Here is a 20,413-nt window from a genome sequence, read left to right on the forward strand (position 1 = left end):
TGATTGCCTGACTCCAGGGCAATCTAATAGGCTGAGCTATGAGGTATCCTGCTAGTCACGTGGCTAAGAGACCCAGTAGAATCTCCTTCAAACACAGAGAGGTGCAGCTTATGACCAGAGGCCCGGGAAGAATGTCTACAGAGAGGTGAAGCACCAAAGCTGAGTTGTCTAAAAGATGTCTCAGCTCTGCCTAGGACCAGTCGTGGGGCTGCTGAGATGACAATGTGCATCCTTGTTATAATTACACCCTAGCATCAGAGGTGATCTGAATGCACGTGTGATAGGAAAGAACTTCATTTGGGGGTAGAATGCACACATACATCAGCATACATTTGTAGAAGGGGCAAGGAAAGCAGATTTAAGAAAAGAATAAGCCTAAAGCAGAGGTGGCCTGAGGTGGAGGGAGAAGAAATAGAAATGTGATGAGGGAAAACAGCAAAGATACACTTCCTTTATTTTTCCCATGGGCCTGGGGAATACAGCTGTGTCCACGTGCCTCTGAAGGCATGAGGCTGCCTTTGGCAAGATACCAGTATTCATCTCTGAAGAATCCAGAAATAAGAGACAGGGAACGTGGTGGGTAATGCAACTGAGGGATGAAAGCATGAATCCTTGTAACTTGAGCAGTAACAGGGAGTTTGCTGTTGCTTTCAACAGTCAGGTTCAAAAAGTCTTAGGAATGAGACACACTGGAAGCTTTATTAGTGCGGCCAAATGAGGCAGGAATTTCTGGAAACACTGTTGGTTTTTTTATATTCATGGGTGAACCATTTAGAATGAAGATTTCCTTAACTATGAAAGTAATGCATTCTCACTGTTGAACATTTAGAAAATTCAGAATACACACAAAAAAATACATTGATATATGTACATACATGTGATCCAGTAACCTGAGAACCCAGAAATAACTGAGGCATTTTATAAAAGTTAATCTGTTACAGGTTGTGTCTAAACTCAAGCTTGGATTACAACAGTGAAGGAATTAAATTATAGCTAGAATCAGTTTCCTCATACCAGTCTGCAGAATATAAATTCTGGACACCACAACTAACATGAACCGGTCATTAATGAGAACTCTGGGCCTTAAAATGTGGAGCTCGTACATTCTCTGTTAAGGCCGACTGGCTCGTGGCCTCTCGTATGTGGGGCCAATCTGAAGGAAACTCGGCAGCTCTGCTTCAGTGGCCACGGTGGACACAGCTAGAGAACCAGACTGTTTGATTTGAGGCCCTGTGCTAGCTGAAATGGTTTCTGAGAGTACCAGAAGAACAAGCTGCTCTTCTATTTCATAATGAAGTCAGTTCAGGGTGTGTCTTGTGAAAGCACCTGAAAAGTCTTTAGTAATATTATGAGGTATTATAAACACACACTATATCAACATGCGAACTTGGCAAGTCCAGAGTGGACAAAAGTATGTAAGCGTAAGGTGGAGTTCAAAACTGCATCAATCTGTGCAAAAGGCCAGAGCCTTGCTTCCAGCTAGACCAGGAGCTTCCTGCCCTGTGAGCTAAGAATAAAGAATGGAGAGGAATGTGGGCCTCTTCCCCCTTGCCCAACTGCTTATTCTGCTTGACAGCTCCGTTTCTCCAGCCCTTCCCTCCTACAACATAACCCTCCTCAGCAAAGTGTTTAAGGGCTGGAGGAGCTACAAACAAAAGGCTTGAATGAACAGCTGTATTCACGATGAGCCGGGCATCCTCCAGACCTCTAGGCCCACATGCCCGCGGTACATACACATGATCCAATGCACTTACATCACAGCTTTCGTCTCTATCCCTACAGCTTTATTCTTCTGCAAAAGAGTATACAAGTAATAAATTCAGTAGCTTCTATGACTGACTCTTTCATTACAAAATTAAATTTGTTTTCTAATTTATTCAAAGTATTTGTTAAGCTAAGTTGCTGGCCTAAAACAAGAACTGCTCTTAAAATGGAGCTAGTGGGAGGGGCGGAAGATGGCGGCGTGAGTAGAGCAGCGGAAATCTCCTCCCAAAACAACATATATCTATGAAAATATAACAAAGACAACCCTTCCTAGAATAAAGACCAGAGGACACAGGACAATATCCAGACCACATCCGCACCTGAGAGAACCCAGCGCCTCGCGAAGCGGGTAAGATACAAGCCCCGGCCCCGCGGGAGCCGAGCGCCCCTCCCCCCAGCTCCCGGCGGGAGAAGAGCAGGCAGAGCGGGAGGGAGACGGAGCCCAGGGCTGCCGAACACCCAGCCCCAGCCATCCGGGCCAGAGTGCAGGGCGCTCGATACTAGGAAAACAGGGCAGCAAGAACAGTGAGCAGGCACTGGAGGCTGGGCGACAGAGGACATAAGAAAAGCGCGTGACCATTTTTTTTTTTGCTTTTTTGCTGTTTTGTTTTGGCGAGCGCTTTTTGGGAGTCTTAAAGGTATAGGAACCCCAATACTAGGGAAACAGGGCAGAAAGACCGGTGAGCAGAGGCCTGAGGCTGGCACTGGAGAATAAAGAAAAACGAACGACCACCTTTTTTTTTTTTTTTAATTAAAAACTTTTTTTTTTTTTTTTTTATTTAAAAATATTTTTTTCTTTTTTTTTTTGGTGGTCGTTGTTTTGTTTTGGCGGGTGCTTTTTGGAAGTCTTAAAGGGGCAGGGCGGGTCACTAAATCCAGAGGTAGGGAATCCGGGATCTCTGGGCACCCTAACCCCTGGGCTGCAGGGAGCAGGGAGGCCCCTTACAGAGATAAATAGCCTCCCAGCCGCTCCTGCTCCAACGCGACTCCACCATTTTGGAGTAGCTGCCTGAGCCAGGCCACGCCCACAGCAACAGCGGAGATTAACTCCATAGCAGCCGGGTAGGAAGCAGAAGCCCTGTCTGCACGCAGCTGCGCAGCACAAGCCACTAGAGGTCGCTGTTCTCCCAGGAGAGGAGGGCCACAAACCAACAAGAAAGGAAGTCCTTCCAGCCATCACTCGTCCCAGTTCTGCAGACTATTCCTATCACCATGAAAAGGCAAAGCTACAGGCAGACAAAGATCACAGAGACAACACCAGAGAAGGAGACAGACCTAACCAGTCTCCCTGAAAAAGAATTCAAAATAAGAATCATAAACATGCTGACAGAGATGCAGAGAAATACGCAAGAGAAATGGGATGAAGTCCGGAGGGAGATCACAGATGCCAGAAAGGAGATCACAGAAATGAAACAAACTCTGGAAGGGTTTATAAGCAGAATGGAGAGAATGCAAGAGGCCATTGATGGAACTGAAATCAGAGAACAGGAACGCATAGAAGCTGACATAGAGAGAGACAAAAGGATCTCCAGGAATGAAACAATATTAAGAGAACTGTGTGACCAATCCAAAAGGAACAATATCCGTATTATAGGGGTCCCAGAAGAAGAAGAGAGAGGAAAACAGATGGAAAGTATCTTAGAAGAAATAATTGCTGAAAACTTCCCCACACTGGGGGAGGAAGTAATCAAACAGACCACGGAAATACACAGAACCCCCAACAGAAAGGATCCAAGAAGGGCAACACCAAGACACATAATAATTAAAATGGCAAAGATCAAGGACAAGGAAAGAGTGTTAAAGGCAGCTAGAGAGAAAAAGGTCACCTATAAAGGGAAACCCATCAGGCTAACGTCAGATTTCTCAACAGAAACCCTACAGGCCAGAAGAGAATGGCATGATATATTTAATACAATGAAACAGAAGGGCCTTGAACCAAGGATACTGTATCCAGCACGACTATCATTCAAATATGACGGTGGGATTAAACAATTCCCAGACAAACAAAAGCTGAGGGAATTTGCTTCCCACAAACCACCTCTACAGAACATCTTACAGGGACTGCTCTAGATGGGAGCACTCCTAGAAAGAGCACAGCACAAAACACCCAACATATGAAGAATCGAGGAGGAGGAACAAGAAGGGAGAGAAGAAAAGAATCTCCAGACAGTGTATATAACAGCTCAATAAGCGAGCTAAGTTAGGCAGTAAGATACTAAAGAGGCTAACCTTGAACCTTTGGTAACCACGAATTTAAAGCCTGCAATGGCAATAAGTACATATCTTTCAATAGTCACCCTAAATGTTAATGGGTTGAATGCACCAATCAAAAGACACAGAGTAACAGAATGGATAAAAAAGCAAGACCCATCTATATGCTGCTTACAAGAAACTCACCTCAAACCCAAAGACATGTACAGACTAAAAGTCAAGGGATGGAAAAACATATTTCAAGCAAACAACAGTGAGAAGAAAGCAGGGGTTGCAGTACTAATATCAGACAAAATAGATTTGAAAACAAAGAAAGTAACAAGAGATAAAGAAGGACACTACATAATGATAAAGGGCTCAGTCAAACAAGAGGATATAACCATTCTAAATATATATGCACCCAACACAGGAGCACCAGCATATGTGAAACAAATACTAACAGAACTAAAGGGGGATATAGACTGCAATGCATTCATTCTAGGAGACTTCAACACACCACTCACCCCAAATGATAGATCCACTGGGCAGAAAATAAGTAAGGACACAGAGGCACCAAACAACACACTAGAACAGATGGACCTAATAGACATCTATAGAACTCTACATCCAAAAGCAGCGGGATATACATTCTTCTCAAGTGCACATGGAACATTCTCCAGAATAGACCACATACTAGGCCACAAAAAGAGCCTCAGAAAATTCCAAAAGATTGAAATCCTACCAACCAACTTTTCAGACCACAAAGGCATAAAACTAGAAATAAACTATACAAAGAAAGCAAAGAGGCTCACAAACACATGGAGGCTTAACAACACGCTCCTAAATAATCAATGGATCAATGACCAAATCAAAATGGAGATCCAGCAATATATGGAAACAAATGACAACAACAACACTAAGCCCCAACTTCTGTGGGACACAGCAAAAGCAGTCTTAAGAGGAAAGTATATAGCAATCCTGGCATATTTAAAAAAGGAAGAGCAATCCCAAATGAATGGTCTAATGTCACAATTATCGAAATTGGAAAAAGAAGAACAGATGAGGCCTAAGGTCAGCAGAAGGAGGGACATAATAAAGATCAGAGAAGAAATAAATAAAATTGAGAAGAATAAAACAATAGCAAAAATCAATGAAACCAAGAGCTGGTTCTTCGACAAAATAAACAAAATAGATAAGCCTCTAGCCAGACTTATTAAGAAGAAAAGAGAGTCAACACAAATCAACAGTATCAGAAACGAGAAAGGAAAAATCACGACGGACCCCACGGAAATGCAAAGAATTATTGGAGAATACTATGAAAACCTATATGCTAACAAGCTGGGAAACCTAGGAGAAATGGACAATTTCCTAGAAAAATATAACCTTCCAAGATTGACCCAGGAAGAAACAGAAAATCTAAACAGACCAATTACCAGCAATGAAATTGAAGCGGTAATGAAAAAACTACCAAAGAACAAAACCCCCGGGCCAGATGGATTTACCTCGGAATTTTATCAGATATACAGGGAAGACATAATACCCATTCTCCTTAAAGTTTTCCAAAAAATAGAGGAGGAGGGGATACTCCCAAACTCATTCTATGAAGCTAACATCACCCTAATACCAAAACCAGGCAAAGACCCCACCAAAAATACAGATTTACCTCGGAATTTTATCAGATATACAGGGAAGACATAATACCCATTCTCCTTAAAGTTTTCCAAAAAATAGAGGAGGAGGGGATACTCCCAAACTCATTCTATGAAGCTAACATCACCCTAATACCAAAACCAGGCAAAGACCCCACCAAAAAAGAAAACTACAGACCAATATCCCTGATGAACGTAGATGCAAAAATACTCAACAAAATATTAGCAAACCGAATTCAAAAATATATCAAAAGGATCATACACCATGACCAAGTGGGATTCATCCCAGGGATGCAAGGATGGTACAACATTCGAAAGTCCATCAACATCATCCACCACATGATCATCTCCATAGATGCTGAAAAAGCATTTGACAAAGTTCAACATCCATTCATGTTAAAAACTCTCAGCAAAATGGGAATAGAGGGCAAGTACCTCAACATAATAAAGGCCATCTATGATAAACCCACAGCCAACATTATATTGAACAGCGAGAAGCTGAAAGCATTTCCTCTGAGATCGGGAACTAGACAGGGATGCCCACTCTCTCCACTGTTATTTAACATAGTACTGGAGGTCCTAGCCACGGCAATCAGACAAAATAAAGAAATACAAGGAATCCAGATTGGTAAAGAAGAAGTTTAACTGTCACTATTTGCAGATGACATGATACTGTACATAAAAAACCCTAAAGACTCCACCCCAAAACTACTAGAACTGATATCGGAATACAGCAAAGTTGCAGGATACAAAATCAACACACAGAAATCTGTGGCTTTCCTATATACTAACAATGAACCAACAGAAAGAGAAATCAGGAAAACAACTACATTCACAATTGCATCAAAAAAAAAAAAATACCTAGGAATAAACCTAACCAAAGAAGTGAAAGACTTATACTCTGAAAACTACAAGTCACTCTTAAGAGAAATTAAAGGGGACACTAACAGATGGAAACTCATCCCATGCTCGTGGCTAGGAAGAATTAATATCGTCAAAATGGCCATCCTGCCCAAAGCAATATACAGATTTGATGCAATCCCTATGAAACTACCAGCAACATTCTTCAATGAACTGGAACAAATAGTTCAAAAATTCATATGGAAACACCAAAGACCCCGAATAGCCAAAGCAATCCTGAGAAAGAAGAATAAAGTAGGGGGGATCTCACTCCCCAACTTCAAGCTCTACTATAAAGCCATAGTAATCAAGACAATTTGGTACTGGCACAAGAGCAGAGCCACAGACCAATGGAACAGACTAGAGAATCCAGACATTAACCCAGACATATATGGTCAATTAATATTTGATAAAGGAGCCATGGACATACAATGGCGAAATGACAGTCTCTTCAACAGGTGGTGCTGGCAAAACTGGACAGCTACATGTAGGAGAATGAAACTGGACCATTGTCTAACCCCATATACAAAAGTAAACTCAAAATGGATCAAAGACCTGAATGTAAGCCATGAAACCATTAAACTCTTGGAAGAAAACATAGGCAAAAACCTCTTAGACATAAACATGAGTGACCTCTTCTTGAACATATCTCCCCGGGCAAGGAAAACAACAGCAAAAATGAGTAAGTGGGACTATATTAAGCTGAAAAGCTTCTGTACAGCAAAAGACACCATCAATAGAACAAGAAGGATCCCTACAGTATGGGAGAATATATTTGAAAATGACACATCCAATAAAGGCTTGACGTCCAGAATATATAAGGAGCTCACACGCCTCAACAAACAAAAAACAAATAACCCAATTAAAAAATGGGCAGAGGAACTGAACAGACAGTTCTCCAAAAAAGAAATACAGATGGCCAACAGACACATGAAAAGATGCTCCATATCGCTAATTATCAGAGAAATGCAAATTAAAACTACAATGAGGTATCACCTCACACCAGTAAGGATGGCTGCCATCCAAAAGACAAACAACAGCAAATGTTGGCGAGGCTGTGGAGAAAGGGGAACCCTCCTACACTGCTGGTGGGAATGTAAGTTAGTTCAACCATTGTGGAAAGCAGTATGGAGGTACATCAAAATGCTCAAAACAGACTTACCATTTGACCCAGGAATTCCACTCCTAGGAATTTACCCTAAGAACGCAGCAATCAAGTTTGAGAAAGACAGATGCACCCCTATGTTTATTGCAGCACTATTTACAATAGCCAAGAATTGGAAGCAACCTAAATGTCCATCAATAGATGAATGGATAAAGAAGATGTGGTACATATACACAATGGAATACTACTCAGCCATAAGAAAAGGGCAAATCCAATCATTTGCAGCAACATGGATGGAGCTGGAGGGTATTATGCTCAGTGAAACAAGCCAAGCGGAGAAAGAGAAATACCAAATGATTTCACTTATCTGTGGAATATAAGAACAAAGGAAAAACTGAAGGAACAAAACAGCAGCAGAATCACAGAACTCAAGAATGGACTAACAGGTACCAAAGGGAAAGGGACTGGGGAGGATGGGTGGGTAGGGAGGGATAAGGGGGGGAGAAGTAGGGGGGTATTAAGATTAACATGCATGGGGGGGTAGGAGAAAAGGGAGGGCTGTACAACACAGAGAAGGCAAGTAGTGATTCTACAACATTTTGCTATGCTGATGGACAGTGACTGCAAAGGTGTTTATAGGGGAGACCTGGTATAGGGGAGAGCCTAGTAAACATAATATTCGTCATGTAAGTGTAGATTAGTGATACCAAAAACAAAGCAAAAAAAAAAAAAAAAGGGGGCAGTTCCTGTGTGGTAACCTCCAACGAGTTCTACACAAGGGTATAAAGGGCATATAAAAGTGTAGGCAAAGGGTATGTTTGTGTTTATACAGAGGATCAAAGCCTAATTGGGCTACCCCGAAAATGAACTAAGATACGATATGAAAAAGAACTTCCAACATCAGCACTCTCTGGAAGACTCATGCCAGAAGATGATCATCAAAAAACCCCAACAAAGATCCACGCACTGCTACAGCTGTAGATGCACTCATCCCACCAGTTCCTGGACTTGCCATGGGAATGAGGAAGGAGATATCTAAGCTGGCCTGTGCATACAGTAAAACAACAAATTTGACTGGATCTATACTGCTGGAACTCAACCAAGAATTTGGAGAAGTGTAAATTGTAGCACTCCAAAGTCTTACAACTACAGACTATTTACTGTTAAAAGATCATATGGCATGTGAACATTCCCCAGGAATGGGTTGTTTTAATTTGTCTGATTTCTCTCAGACTGTTCAAGTTCAGTTGGACAATATCCACCATATCATAGATAAGTTTTCACAAATGCCTAAGGTGCCTAACTGGTTTTCTTGGTTCAGTGGAGATGGCTGGTAATTACAGATATGCTTTGGTTATGTAACTATACTCCTATTATGTTAATGTGTGTGCGCAATTTAAGTAGTAGCTTAAAACCTATACATGCTGAAGTACTCTACAAGAAGATGTGTCAAAGAAATAATCAATCTTCCCATGTTTTCTTCCGCCTACTACTTCTATAGCTTTTCTTCTTCCTTCCTAATTACAACCCTTAAATAGAATTCGTGCCTCATATCAAATTTACCGAGTATCATAATTCTTCCAAGTGGTAAAGATACCTCAAGACAAATGCTGGGCATAGAAGCCACAGGGCATAAATATGCAAAGAAGCAAAAAGCTAACCTTTTCAAACAATAAGGCTTCCCTCTCACTTACCAACTTTACATTTCCCTGTATGGCCCTGGAAGATGACTGGTTAGCCAGAGACGGGTAAGATTCCTCAAGGGAGGAACAACCTAAGACAGGCACAGTCGCAAGGGGGGCCATCAGGTGAGAAATTGGGGATCAACAGAGGTGAGGCTTAGAACCTCACCCCCCCGTTCTGAGAGAAATCTTCTGCATACGTGGATGTTTTATTGCCCTGGTCTACCTTGGATTAACACATAGTCTACAGGCACACACCTGATCATCTACATTTGCTCTCTTACAACACTAAAGTATGTTTTCTACCTTTATCTTGTATCTACCTACCACTTCAGCATTTTATTAAAAATCATAATAATAAAGAGAGAAATGTGTTATCCACATATAAATCAAGTGTAAAAACCAAATGAGTATTCATATTTGAACCGACTGTTTAGAGTTCATAATGCATGAGCAAAACCGAAAGTTTCTGTGATGACTGCCCTTGTACTGTTCACTATGTAACTTATTCATTATGTAAGAATTTGTTCTACATGTAAGAACTTGTTTGTTATGCCTCAGAAGATTGGAGACTGACGAAAATTAGGGTTGGGGTGGATTAATGATTGTGCATTGAGCATTGACTCCCCTATACAGAATTTTATTGTCATTAACAACCATTTGATCAATAAATATGAGAGATGCCCTCACAAAAAAAAAAAAAAATGGACAGACTTCCAATGGTAAAATAAATAAGTAACCGGGATGTAATGTATAGCATAAGGAATATAGTCAAGATATTGTAACAGCTTGGTAGGGTGATAGCTGGAACCTAGAATTATGTATATAAATGTTCTACCACTGTGTTGTACACTTGAAACTAATGTAATGTAATACTGTGCATCAACTACCCTTCAATAAAAAATAATTATATAAAAAAAAAAAAAAATGGAGCTTGTGCCGATACCAAGGTCTTGAAGGAATTCCATCAAGTGTGTGATTTGTTGTTCCCATAATATTATGATAGTAAAAAGAATAAGAGGTACATATTCACAATGAATTACAACTGCTGCTTAAGCAGCATAACCATTTGTTTTGCTATATAACCAATGGGTAATGAACAGTTAGCATTACAAAAATACACTGGAAAAACGAATCACTCTGCAATGTATCATTTGTTAAATTTCATGAAATGAAAGACAGCATAATTGTAATATGGGACTTATAGAAAACCAATAACAACTCTCAAGATCCAGAGCTAAAAAGAGCAGTAAGAAGATTGCTACACATACCTGAACTAACTCCGCCTTCAACTCTTCTTTTTCCTCCTCAGAGAGCGTGCTAGAGAAGTCTGCACTGGCTACTGTGTCTTCATCTCGTCCTTGCAGTGGTTCACGTGCCAACAAACCTTTAGGCAAGATTGGCAAAACACAATGCAGCTTTTAAAACAAGTTCAGCCAACTTTTATTTCCCCAGCATGGAAGACTAGATACACCAATTGACCCTCTCACTGAGAAACAACCAAAAATTCCAGAGGAAAACATCTTTGCAAATGTGTGATAAGCTGCCCAGAAAGTAAAGAACACTAAGTGAAAAAAACTACGTGAAAGCGGGAAGCCAGAGGTGTAAACAAGTTTCCATTGTTCAACAATTACCACCGGATGAATTCCAGCTGTGGAATTTCACTGTCCCAAGGGGTGCAGGGGGCAGAGGACAAAGCCCAGGGCCGCTAAGGAGAGTTCAAAGTGAGATCCTTACATAAATCCGTGTCCCCACTGGGCTATCCCCCTCAGAACTGGGAATAAATACCTTTGCTGCCTGCAGGACTCTGTAAGGCAAACCGCCTGCCTTGATACCCAGCACTGAGTGGACAAAAACAGGCTCACAACCCGAGTTCATAATCCTGACTGGGACTCTGTATGAGCTTGTAACCTGAATGCCCACTACCCGGGAGCTCCAAAGGACCTCCAATGAGGGAGTACTAAGACCTTTTTTCCACTTCAGATACAGATATGGAAAGATGCAGATACAGAACCAGGAGCAGCTGCAGCGGTAAGGGACCAGCACAGACATGCTGATACTGGCAGAGGGAAAATGCGGAAGCGCCTGGGTTCTGGAGGACATCACCGTGCCACAGACTGACCTTGGAACAGTAGTACAACTTCCAACTTGTTATGTCAGAGAAATGCCTTCTTAAAAGAATAAAGAGGTTCTCTAGTAGAACCCTCAGCATTTGGACAACTCAAATGCACATGTTCTCTGAAGGACTCAGGAAACAGGCCCACACAAAGGTGGAAGCTTCATTTATGACCTAAGTGATGATGGGGCTGGCATTTATGCACCTGTGAGGAAAGGAAGGTCTTTTAATAAACTGTCCTGGAACCAATAGTTATCCATGTTGAAAACAGTAATATTGGACTCCTTTACACCATTCACAGAGATTAAATCATAAACATTTTAGAAGACAATACAGGAATTTATAGCTATGAACCTCTGGGTTGGAAAGGATTTTTTAAATAGGACACAGAAAAGGGCAAATCACGAAAGAAAGAATGGATAAGATTACAAATGCCTCTTCATCAAACACACCATACGAAAAATGAAAAGATAAGCCACTAATTGGAAGAAAACATCTCCTTCAGGTATAATTAGAAAAAGATTAATTCCCAGAATAAACAGAATGCCAACACACCAATTTAAAAAATGGAAATAACCCAATAGAAACATGGGCCAAAAGACCTGAACAGATTTGTTACTGGGAGAAATCACAATGGTTAATAAACCCAAGAAAACATGCTCATCTTCGTTGATGTTCAGGGAAATACAAACGAATCATTTTACACTCACTGGATTAGCAAAAATTTAGAAGTCGGACATCAGTGAATGTTGATGGCTCTGTGGAAGACGGGAACTCTCCTACACTGATGGCAAGAATAAGACAGATATCAAATAACTTGAAAAATAATTCAGCATCATATAGTAAAGTTGAACATTCACACACCCAACAATTCAGGATTTCCAAGTCTATGTATATGCCTGACACATTCATTCATGAGTACCTGAGGTCATTAGTAATAACTTTCATGGTAGCAAAATACTGTAAGTCATGCAAAGGTCCTTGAATATGAGAATGCCTAAGCATACCATGGTGCGTATGCACCTGGAAGATGGTAACAGTGAGATAAGTGAACTACAGCTATGCACACCACGTGGGTAAGATTTGGAAACAAGGTACTGAGTGAAAAACTTAAGTTGCAGAAGAACAGTAAAGTATAATTCCACTTACATGAAGTCCAAAAAACATGCAAAACTAAATAGAATACTGCTTATGAATAGAATAGTAAGGAAAAGCAAGGCTATGATTAAAAATTCAACACCATGGTTTTCTCTGGGGCTGGCGAGACATGGGAATGGGAAACCCATAGAAGTCTCTATAGGGTTAGTGGCAATGCTCCATTTCTGGGACACCGACTTTCTGTGAATGAGTATTTTTTGTACTTTAAACTTATTTTGTAAATATTCTTTTGTATATTTATTATGATTTGACAAAACAATTAAAAATAGATTCTGCCTAAAGTAAAAAAGAAAGACAAATAATGGTGCCTCTGTGGCAGGGGCTGGTCATTACTGGTCCTGGCCAGAAATCTGGATGGAAGAGATGGAGAGAATCTGCCACCAGTGAGCGCCAAGGTGAGGCTGAATCAGCTTGGAAGGGCTATTGTGCCCAAACCCAGCTACAGAAGTCACGATCACAAGTACTGGCAGGGAAGAGCAGCATCAAAGGACGTCATGCACCCAGCTGCCCAGAAAGCCAGTGGGAAGTACACAGCATTACATGGGCTCTTTCTGTTTATATATACCAGATATCCCCTTGGCTGGGACAAGGGAAAGAAGGAGCTGACAATGGAGAAATCTGAGCTACAGGGTAATTTTACTGAGGAATTGAACATTATTTAAAAGGACTTTAAAAATTTTGCATTGGAGTAGACTAAACCTATTTTTCTTCTTCACTATCCAGAGCCTAAGGGCTCATACCCAGATTAGGTATAGTTTCAAAAAAAAAATGGAGCACATATATGCACATGTATGCACATAGCATGGATAAATTTTGAGATCTTACTATAGTAGTGTTGCGCACCTAAGACGGTTGTTTTATTATCATTTACAAGCAATAAAACATGTAGACGTTTTAATCGAGAGGTAACAGCCACAGGTCTGACTCTACTGCAGGAACTGTGCTTCTCCAATGGGCAAGTGAAATCTTTGGGAAGCCAGTAGATCTTAAAGTATTTGTCAAATGCTACCACCATATGCCTGCTTTCACTATACCTACAACTGGCCGTGACTCATTCAAGTCCCACACGCAGGGCTGAATGACACAGCAAACTGAGCCAGATACAAGTGAGAAGTCAAAGTGCACTCGTCCAACCCTTGCTGATGGGAACCCTCACTTGTGGGACCTGCGTTCAGGGTCTGGCTCATCCTAAATTGCTAGGCTCAGACTTAGGCTGACTCCAAGACCTTTGCCTGCCCCTTTCTTAAACCATAAGAAGGAGCGAAAACAATATGTTGGCAAGTACAAATCATGAGAGGAGCTTTGGATTAAAGTGCCTCCTTCAACCTTGAAACAAGATCACCCAATAGTATCAACATACTTTTAATGCATCCTGTCAAGCACTCCAGTGGATTAGGCCATGGCTTCATGCATATGACTGAAACAGCGCAGACAGTTATGAGTGAAAATGATTAGGAACTATGATTTCAGATGAGTGACCATATCCTGCATTGATGGCAAATATATAAATGTTACATAATTTATCTTAAATAGATGAATAATCTTGCATGCATGCATGCATGTGTGTGTGCACCCACACTAAGGTATTAACCAATAAATCTGGCTATAGAACTAAGCAAAGCAAGAAAAGTGAGTATTTTCCAAGACAATATAAACTTATCACAGGACTTAATAAAAGAATGCAATAAAATTGCTTAACTGAAAATTTGCCCTGGCTTTAATAATAAATTTAAGGCTGCAATATTTATTACTTAATTATATTTTCTTCATGATGCTTGGTAAAAATAACCACAGGGACTCTTTTAACATGAAACTTCAAAATGTCTCCATTTGGTCCCTCAGGGGAAAAAAAATGCTGAGCTAACATCATTACTGTTGGATTTATGATTATCTTTAAGTGCACAGCAAAATAATACATACTAATTGGAGGGTAGAAATTAAAGATATAAAACAAATTTATAAGAATCCTTTTTGCACATTTACTAAACCTACCATAAAAAAACAAATATTATTTCTTATGCACCTCTATTATTAACTGTTTCTCATTCATTTACCAAAAACTTGTATCTAGCCTATTACCGACTCACCTGCACACTAAACAGAGCTTTAAATGTGTTTTATCCTGTTGCCCCAGAGTTTTAGCAAAGGCCTCAGTTGCTAAAGAACAATACAAGGGGACCTAATATTCCAAGATCCTAAAACCCAGGCTTGACCCCTAGCATGACATGCCAATAGATTATATGACTGGTTCTGCCAGGGGTGGGATCACTTATCTCTAGTCTTCAAGAATGGTGTGGCCAGTGGAGCAGGGAGAGAGAGAGAGGCATTGTCGGACATTTGCACATAGAGACAAGCAATAATTAAAGACAAATCATACTCTGATTTCCAGAGATCACCACTATAAAACCTTCATGCACACCTTTTCAGATCTTTTCCTATATAATGCAGCACACTTTTTCCCCCCCACACCTTAAATCTCTGAAATGTTAAGGAAGTCTTTTACAATCAAAGGTGACTTAAATTAGAAGCATTTTTTTCTTAGTGGTACATAAAACAACAGGTATTTTAAAATCTTTGGAATCTTCGATTTGAAAAACCTAAGACATAGATATATAAAATTTAATATATATGTATATTCATACAACTATCAATAAGATCACAGTTTTATGACTTGACTTTTTTCTTTCAAACAACTTTCTTTTCTCATCTCACTTTGAACCAGACCATTTCAAAGGTCCCCAACTGGTCCCATCATGTATCTAGAGCTGGACTGCTCAAACCCATCTGCAATCCACAACTGCACACTCCCCCGGTGGCTACACCCCTTAGGCCTCTTTTCCTCTAGCTGACTAATGAAGGGCTTACAGAAGAGACCAGGCTCTGCCTTGGGGAATTTACCTCAATATTTTGATTAAAGATTCATCAGGTGATTGCAAAAATATATGATATTAGGAAGAGTATACCTTTTGGGAAAGAACCAATTTCAGGAAGAATTCCAGATCTACCCCTTTCTAACTTTGTGACTGAAGATTTGAAACTTGGTCTTCTCATCTGTAAAATAGGGATAATAATGCCTACCCATAAGGGTAGTTGTCATGAGTTACAGTTTTGCAAAACACCTAGCACAGTGCCTGGTGTGAAAACTAAGAAAGGGAAACCCACCAAGTAAAGTGGGGAGGTCAGCTGGGGGAGCTCTCACGTCCACTACTCCTTGTCACGTCAACTGCAGACCCCACCTGAAGGAAGAGACAGACACCTTGCAAGCCCATACTATTTTAGCTACTCTACTACCCAGCAGGAGGAAGGAAGGCTGCTGCCTACCCCAGCAACAGCCATCCAATGAGACTTGGTCACAACTAAGCCAATGAGAAGCCATGATACAAAGAACTCTCAGTTTATTCCAAAGGACTTTTTACTTAGGACAGCCCTTCCAAATCAGTCCTTTCCTCTACAAAAGAGCATTCGTCTTTGTTCTCAGAACTTGACTATGGTTTTGCTGTAGCTTGGCATGTCCTGAATTGCTACTCTTTGTTATTCCCAAATAAACCCATTCTTGCTAGAAAAATAATTGACAGTTTTATTTTTAAAGTTAACACTAGTATATAATAATCAGCACATGTTAGTGCCCATTCTGGTCATACTTGAGTGACATTCTTCTTCGATGAGAATTATTTATAAAAATAAACATAAAAATTTACCTCATTTGTCACAATAATTCTGAGGAAAAAAAGAAAATAGAAACTATTATTCTGTGCTCAAAGAGCTAAAAAAAATTCACTGCAGAAACAAGCCACTCACATCGACACCTGAAGTAACACCAGTACTTGGTCACAGGCAATCACACACAAAGTGACTGCCCTAGAGAGACATAAACACGCAGCCACACTTTGCTTATCCTTCCTGTTTCATCCTCCTGATACCTAGAAAGGAGCTCTGTGTTCATTTGGCCCTACCCTTTCTGGCCATTGCTTAGTAGACTAGGATGCACATTGAACCCAGGGGTAGCTTCTGGGATCCTTTCCTGATTTTTAATTGAGACAAAAGATGGATTAGTGGAGTAAGGTTAGGTCGGGTACTAGCAGAATGCAGGCCTAAATCTTCCTCAGAGCTAGCTACCTTAGGTCCTCTGTTTGCTCATTTGGTTATTCACACAACAGGTATTTATTTAACAGCTACCGAGTGCTGTGTAGGTCTTTGGTTTCATGGAACTTATAATCCTGCCTGTCCTGTTTGTCTGACTTCTCCCAAATTTTCATGAGCTTTTCTCTTTACCCTTAAAATGAAAACAAACCTCATTTTTCATTTGAGTTAGTCTTAATATCTTTTTTAAACAAATAAACTCTGCAGAAGAGATTATAATATTATAGAATTCAGATAAAAGAACGTTCTACCAAATTTAGCTTTATGACTTCAGTGACTTAAAACCAATTAAAAATTGGATAAATAATTTTTGCCCCAAATGGGCTTTCTTTAAACCTTAAGACACTCTGCCATTTGTACAGTCTTTAAGATCTTCTCTGACATAAGTGGTTTAGGAGGCTAACATACGTACCCCTTTGCTTTCCGAGCCCGGCCTCCTTCACTCTCAGGGAGCTGAGCTGTCCCACCATCCCTCCCGAGCTTTTCCACAGAGCGGCATTCTTCAAGGCACTCAGATTCTCAGAGACAGATGCCACAGTAACTACCAGTTGCTGGGATACAGTCTCTATTTGGATTCAGAAGGCAGATCTGGTCATTAAGCTTTGATCTTACGACAGGATATGTGGAAACATCCTTGTCTATGCATTGAAAAAAGCTCAGGGATTCTAGCTAAACCAAAAGAGCTGGAGACACTCTGGAACCACAGTGAATGTCTCTTAAGAGGCCAACCAGGAGTTTCCTGGAGGTGGCATAAGACTACAGTCCTGGAGTTTCCTGAGTAGTCACGTTGGAGAAGACTGGCACAGACCCCACAACTGTAGGCCTGTCTTAAGGAGCTGTGTTCTCTTTCCTGCTCTGAGAAATAACAGATGAGCATTCTCTACTCCAATGTTTGGGGCCAAACTCACTATGCCAGGTCCTTCACAGCTAGGGCCTCCTGACTGCACAAGCCCATGGTTCCATTGGGTCATGAAGCCATAGGTGGGCACCCAAGGGCTCTGTGTCTCCAAGTCGATGTTCATCAGGGTCACTAGGGGAAGGATCTAAAACAAGTTGGGCTGTTTTGCAAGAAGCCTGACACAGATGAACTCTAGTTTCAAAGTTCACAGTTGTGTCTGGGAAATAAGTAAAGCTCTGTCACAGAAGAGGTACATGGTAGAAACAAGATTCTGAGACCCTGAAGGAAGTTCTCAGCAGTTCCCCTCAAGGGCTTGTGGGCGGGCTTCTTCTGGCTTTGAGCTACAGCCTAGGGCTTACCTGTTCATTCCTGCCCTCTGAACATAAAGGCTCTCTTCACTGGCATAGTGCCCTTCTTAGGGAGATGAAAGGGCCTGGAGTGAGTGGTCAGAGGGGCCCCTGGAAACTGCGAGGGCTCTGAACCCAGGCTCTCCCTCAGCACTGCTGCCAGCACTGGTCTCGTCAGCTTGCAGCACTTATCAAGAGCCTGTACCACTCTCAGGCACTCACACCTTTCCGCCTTGTTTCAGACTACTTGACAACATTTCTTTTCTCCCACAGTAGAATGCAAGCAACTGAATGACAGGAAGCCAGCCTGCTCACCTTGGCACCCCTGCATGTCCTAGCGTGGTGATGCAGGGCAGACCACGGCTAAGAGCACAGTGCACTAACTGTGCCTAGAGCTACTGATGAGAAAAAGTCTCTGTAAACAGTAACCCAAGACCAGTCAGCTGGAAGTAACACTCGTTTGCAAAGGGGACTACAGAAGCACAAGAGACTGAGAGGGTAACGCTCCCTCCTCCGCCGGTCCCTCCTGGAAACTGTAAGCCCTTCTCACAGGGGCAGTTTCTTCCACCTGCCTTCAGACTGACATTCTCGGAGACGGCAGTTTCTCTCCTCTTTCCCAGGCCGCAACCCGTCTTCCTCTCTCACAGATGACCATATCAGGTAAGTCACATTTACCCCTCCTTAACCCTGGCTCAATCTAGTAAAATGCATACAGAATTGCTACTGTTGCTCTCCATGATATCTCCTGGCCTTAACAGAAGTTAGTGAGGGACACCAGACCCTCATCTGCAACCAGGCAGCACGGTAATCTTCTGTTCTCAAACTTTTTCAGGTCCCTTTCTCTGAAAGATGCCAAATTATATCCTGAAATTAGGATAGAGGATCTGCTCTGACACTGAAGCCATATTAAAAATAAGGGTTTAGTTGCTGCTATCACTATGAGAACTTTCTCAGCCATTGGTCAATTACTCTCTTAAGGGAAGAAGTAGAATAATGTTTTCTTTTTAACCACATGCTAAGTGCCTGATGTGTTACATATTGTACCTTGTCTCATCTTACTCAGAAATACATTAGGCAGGTGATAAAAGGTTTCAGAATTTATCAGCTGCAAGCTGACAAGTTAGCCAGTTACACTGTCCAAGATAAGACCAATGGACCAGAGGCTCACAGCACAGCCAACAGTAAGAATATCATGTTCAGGCTTGTTCCCCTTGCCACCAAGTCCCAATGGGGGTGACATTGAGGGACCTAGATGGAAAATATTAATCACAGCTGAAGAACCCAGAGCCCAAGAAATCCAAATCTTTTTAAATAGGTAGTAAGCAAACCTGCCTGACCCTTGCCCTGAAGGGAGACTTTATCTTTCATCGACCAGATAGACAAACCCCACTTCTGCTCTAAGCAGAGATACTATCTCTATCTTCCAAGGCTATTAGCTATAAATATCCTTGAAGAGAGAAAAAAGGCCATCAGCATCTCTGCTTGCAAGATAGAAACATAAGATACCTATGGATAATCATCTTCTATAGATGATATTTTCTTATTTTTCAAATGAGGAAATGCTGGTTCAGAATGTAAAATAACTTATCCAACCTCACATTTGATAAGTAGTGGACTTAAGATTTGAATGCAAATATATCAGGTTCCAGAGTTCATGTTTTTTTTCAACATGACCACAACACCTTACACAGAGGTCAGACAGGAACTAACAATGCCTTTCTATTCCTCCTCAGAAAACCCTCCATAAAAACCTCTTCGCTGCAAGACTGAGGTTTACTGAAGGCCAAGATCTGTAGCTTTAATATATGCAGCCTCCCCACTGCTGAGCACTGGGAAGAATCCAGACTGGGCTTTCATCCAAAATCCTCCCACACCTCCCCAAAACTCTCATACAGTAATTGCTCAACTAATGTCTGTTGAATTAATCCCCAAGGATAGAAAATCAAACTCTCAAGTTTTCTTGATGCTCTTTCTGTATCCTTTCACTATCAATTATATTTATCCTTCTAATTTTCATTGTTGTGACAGTGATTCAGGCTTTTATCACTACCCACTAGACTGCTGAAGTCTTAGCTAAATTTTATCTCCTTGTATGCACCCTTTTTCCTAACCATGAAATCTACACAACACTCAAACTAATACTTTCATCAAGTCAGAACCCAGTTCAAAAGACCTTCAATAGATGGAAGAGCTTCCATGCTAAATTTGAAAATTTTTATACTAGCATTCAAAACCTTCCATGACTGGCTGCAAGTAATGATTCCAACTAGCCTGCTTATGATGTTCCTGCCAAAACCTCAAAACCAGCCAGGCTATCATATGCTGTGTCTCTTAGTCACATTCTATTCAGGACAATGCTTTTGTGTTATTCCATCACTCTTGAAAGCCTCTCTCCTCTTTCTCCATAGTTTCCCTTCTGAGAATCCTACCAACCTGCCAACACTAGAATAATAGGTTGTATGCC

The 20,413-nt window shown here is 41.1% G+C and overlaps 1 protein-coding gene across 5 annotated transcripts in view; it reads right to left on the reverse strand.

Annotated features, from left to right (window-relative positions):
- Positions 1–20,413, reverse strand: part of TPD52L1 (TPD52 like 1) — a 98,671-nt gene that overhangs the window by 34,449 nt on the left and 43,809 nt on the right. For all 5 annotated transcript variants that reach the window (XM_036903896.2, XM_057489288.1, XM_057489286.1 and 2 more), the window contains exon 2: positions 10,562–10,677. In XM_036903896.2, the coding sequence (XP_036759791.1) occupies positions 10,562–10,677 (116 nt within the window). The remainder of the gene's footprint in view (positions 1–10,561; positions 10,678–20,413) is intronic.

The sequence above is a fragment of the Manis pentadactyla genome, chromosome 12, assembly GCF_030020395.1.
Source record: "Manis pentadactyla isolate mManPen7 chromosome 12, mManPen7.hap1, whole genome shotgun sequence".
NCBI lineage: Eukaryota > Metazoa > Chordata > Mammalia > Pholidota > Manidae > Manis > Manis pentadactyla.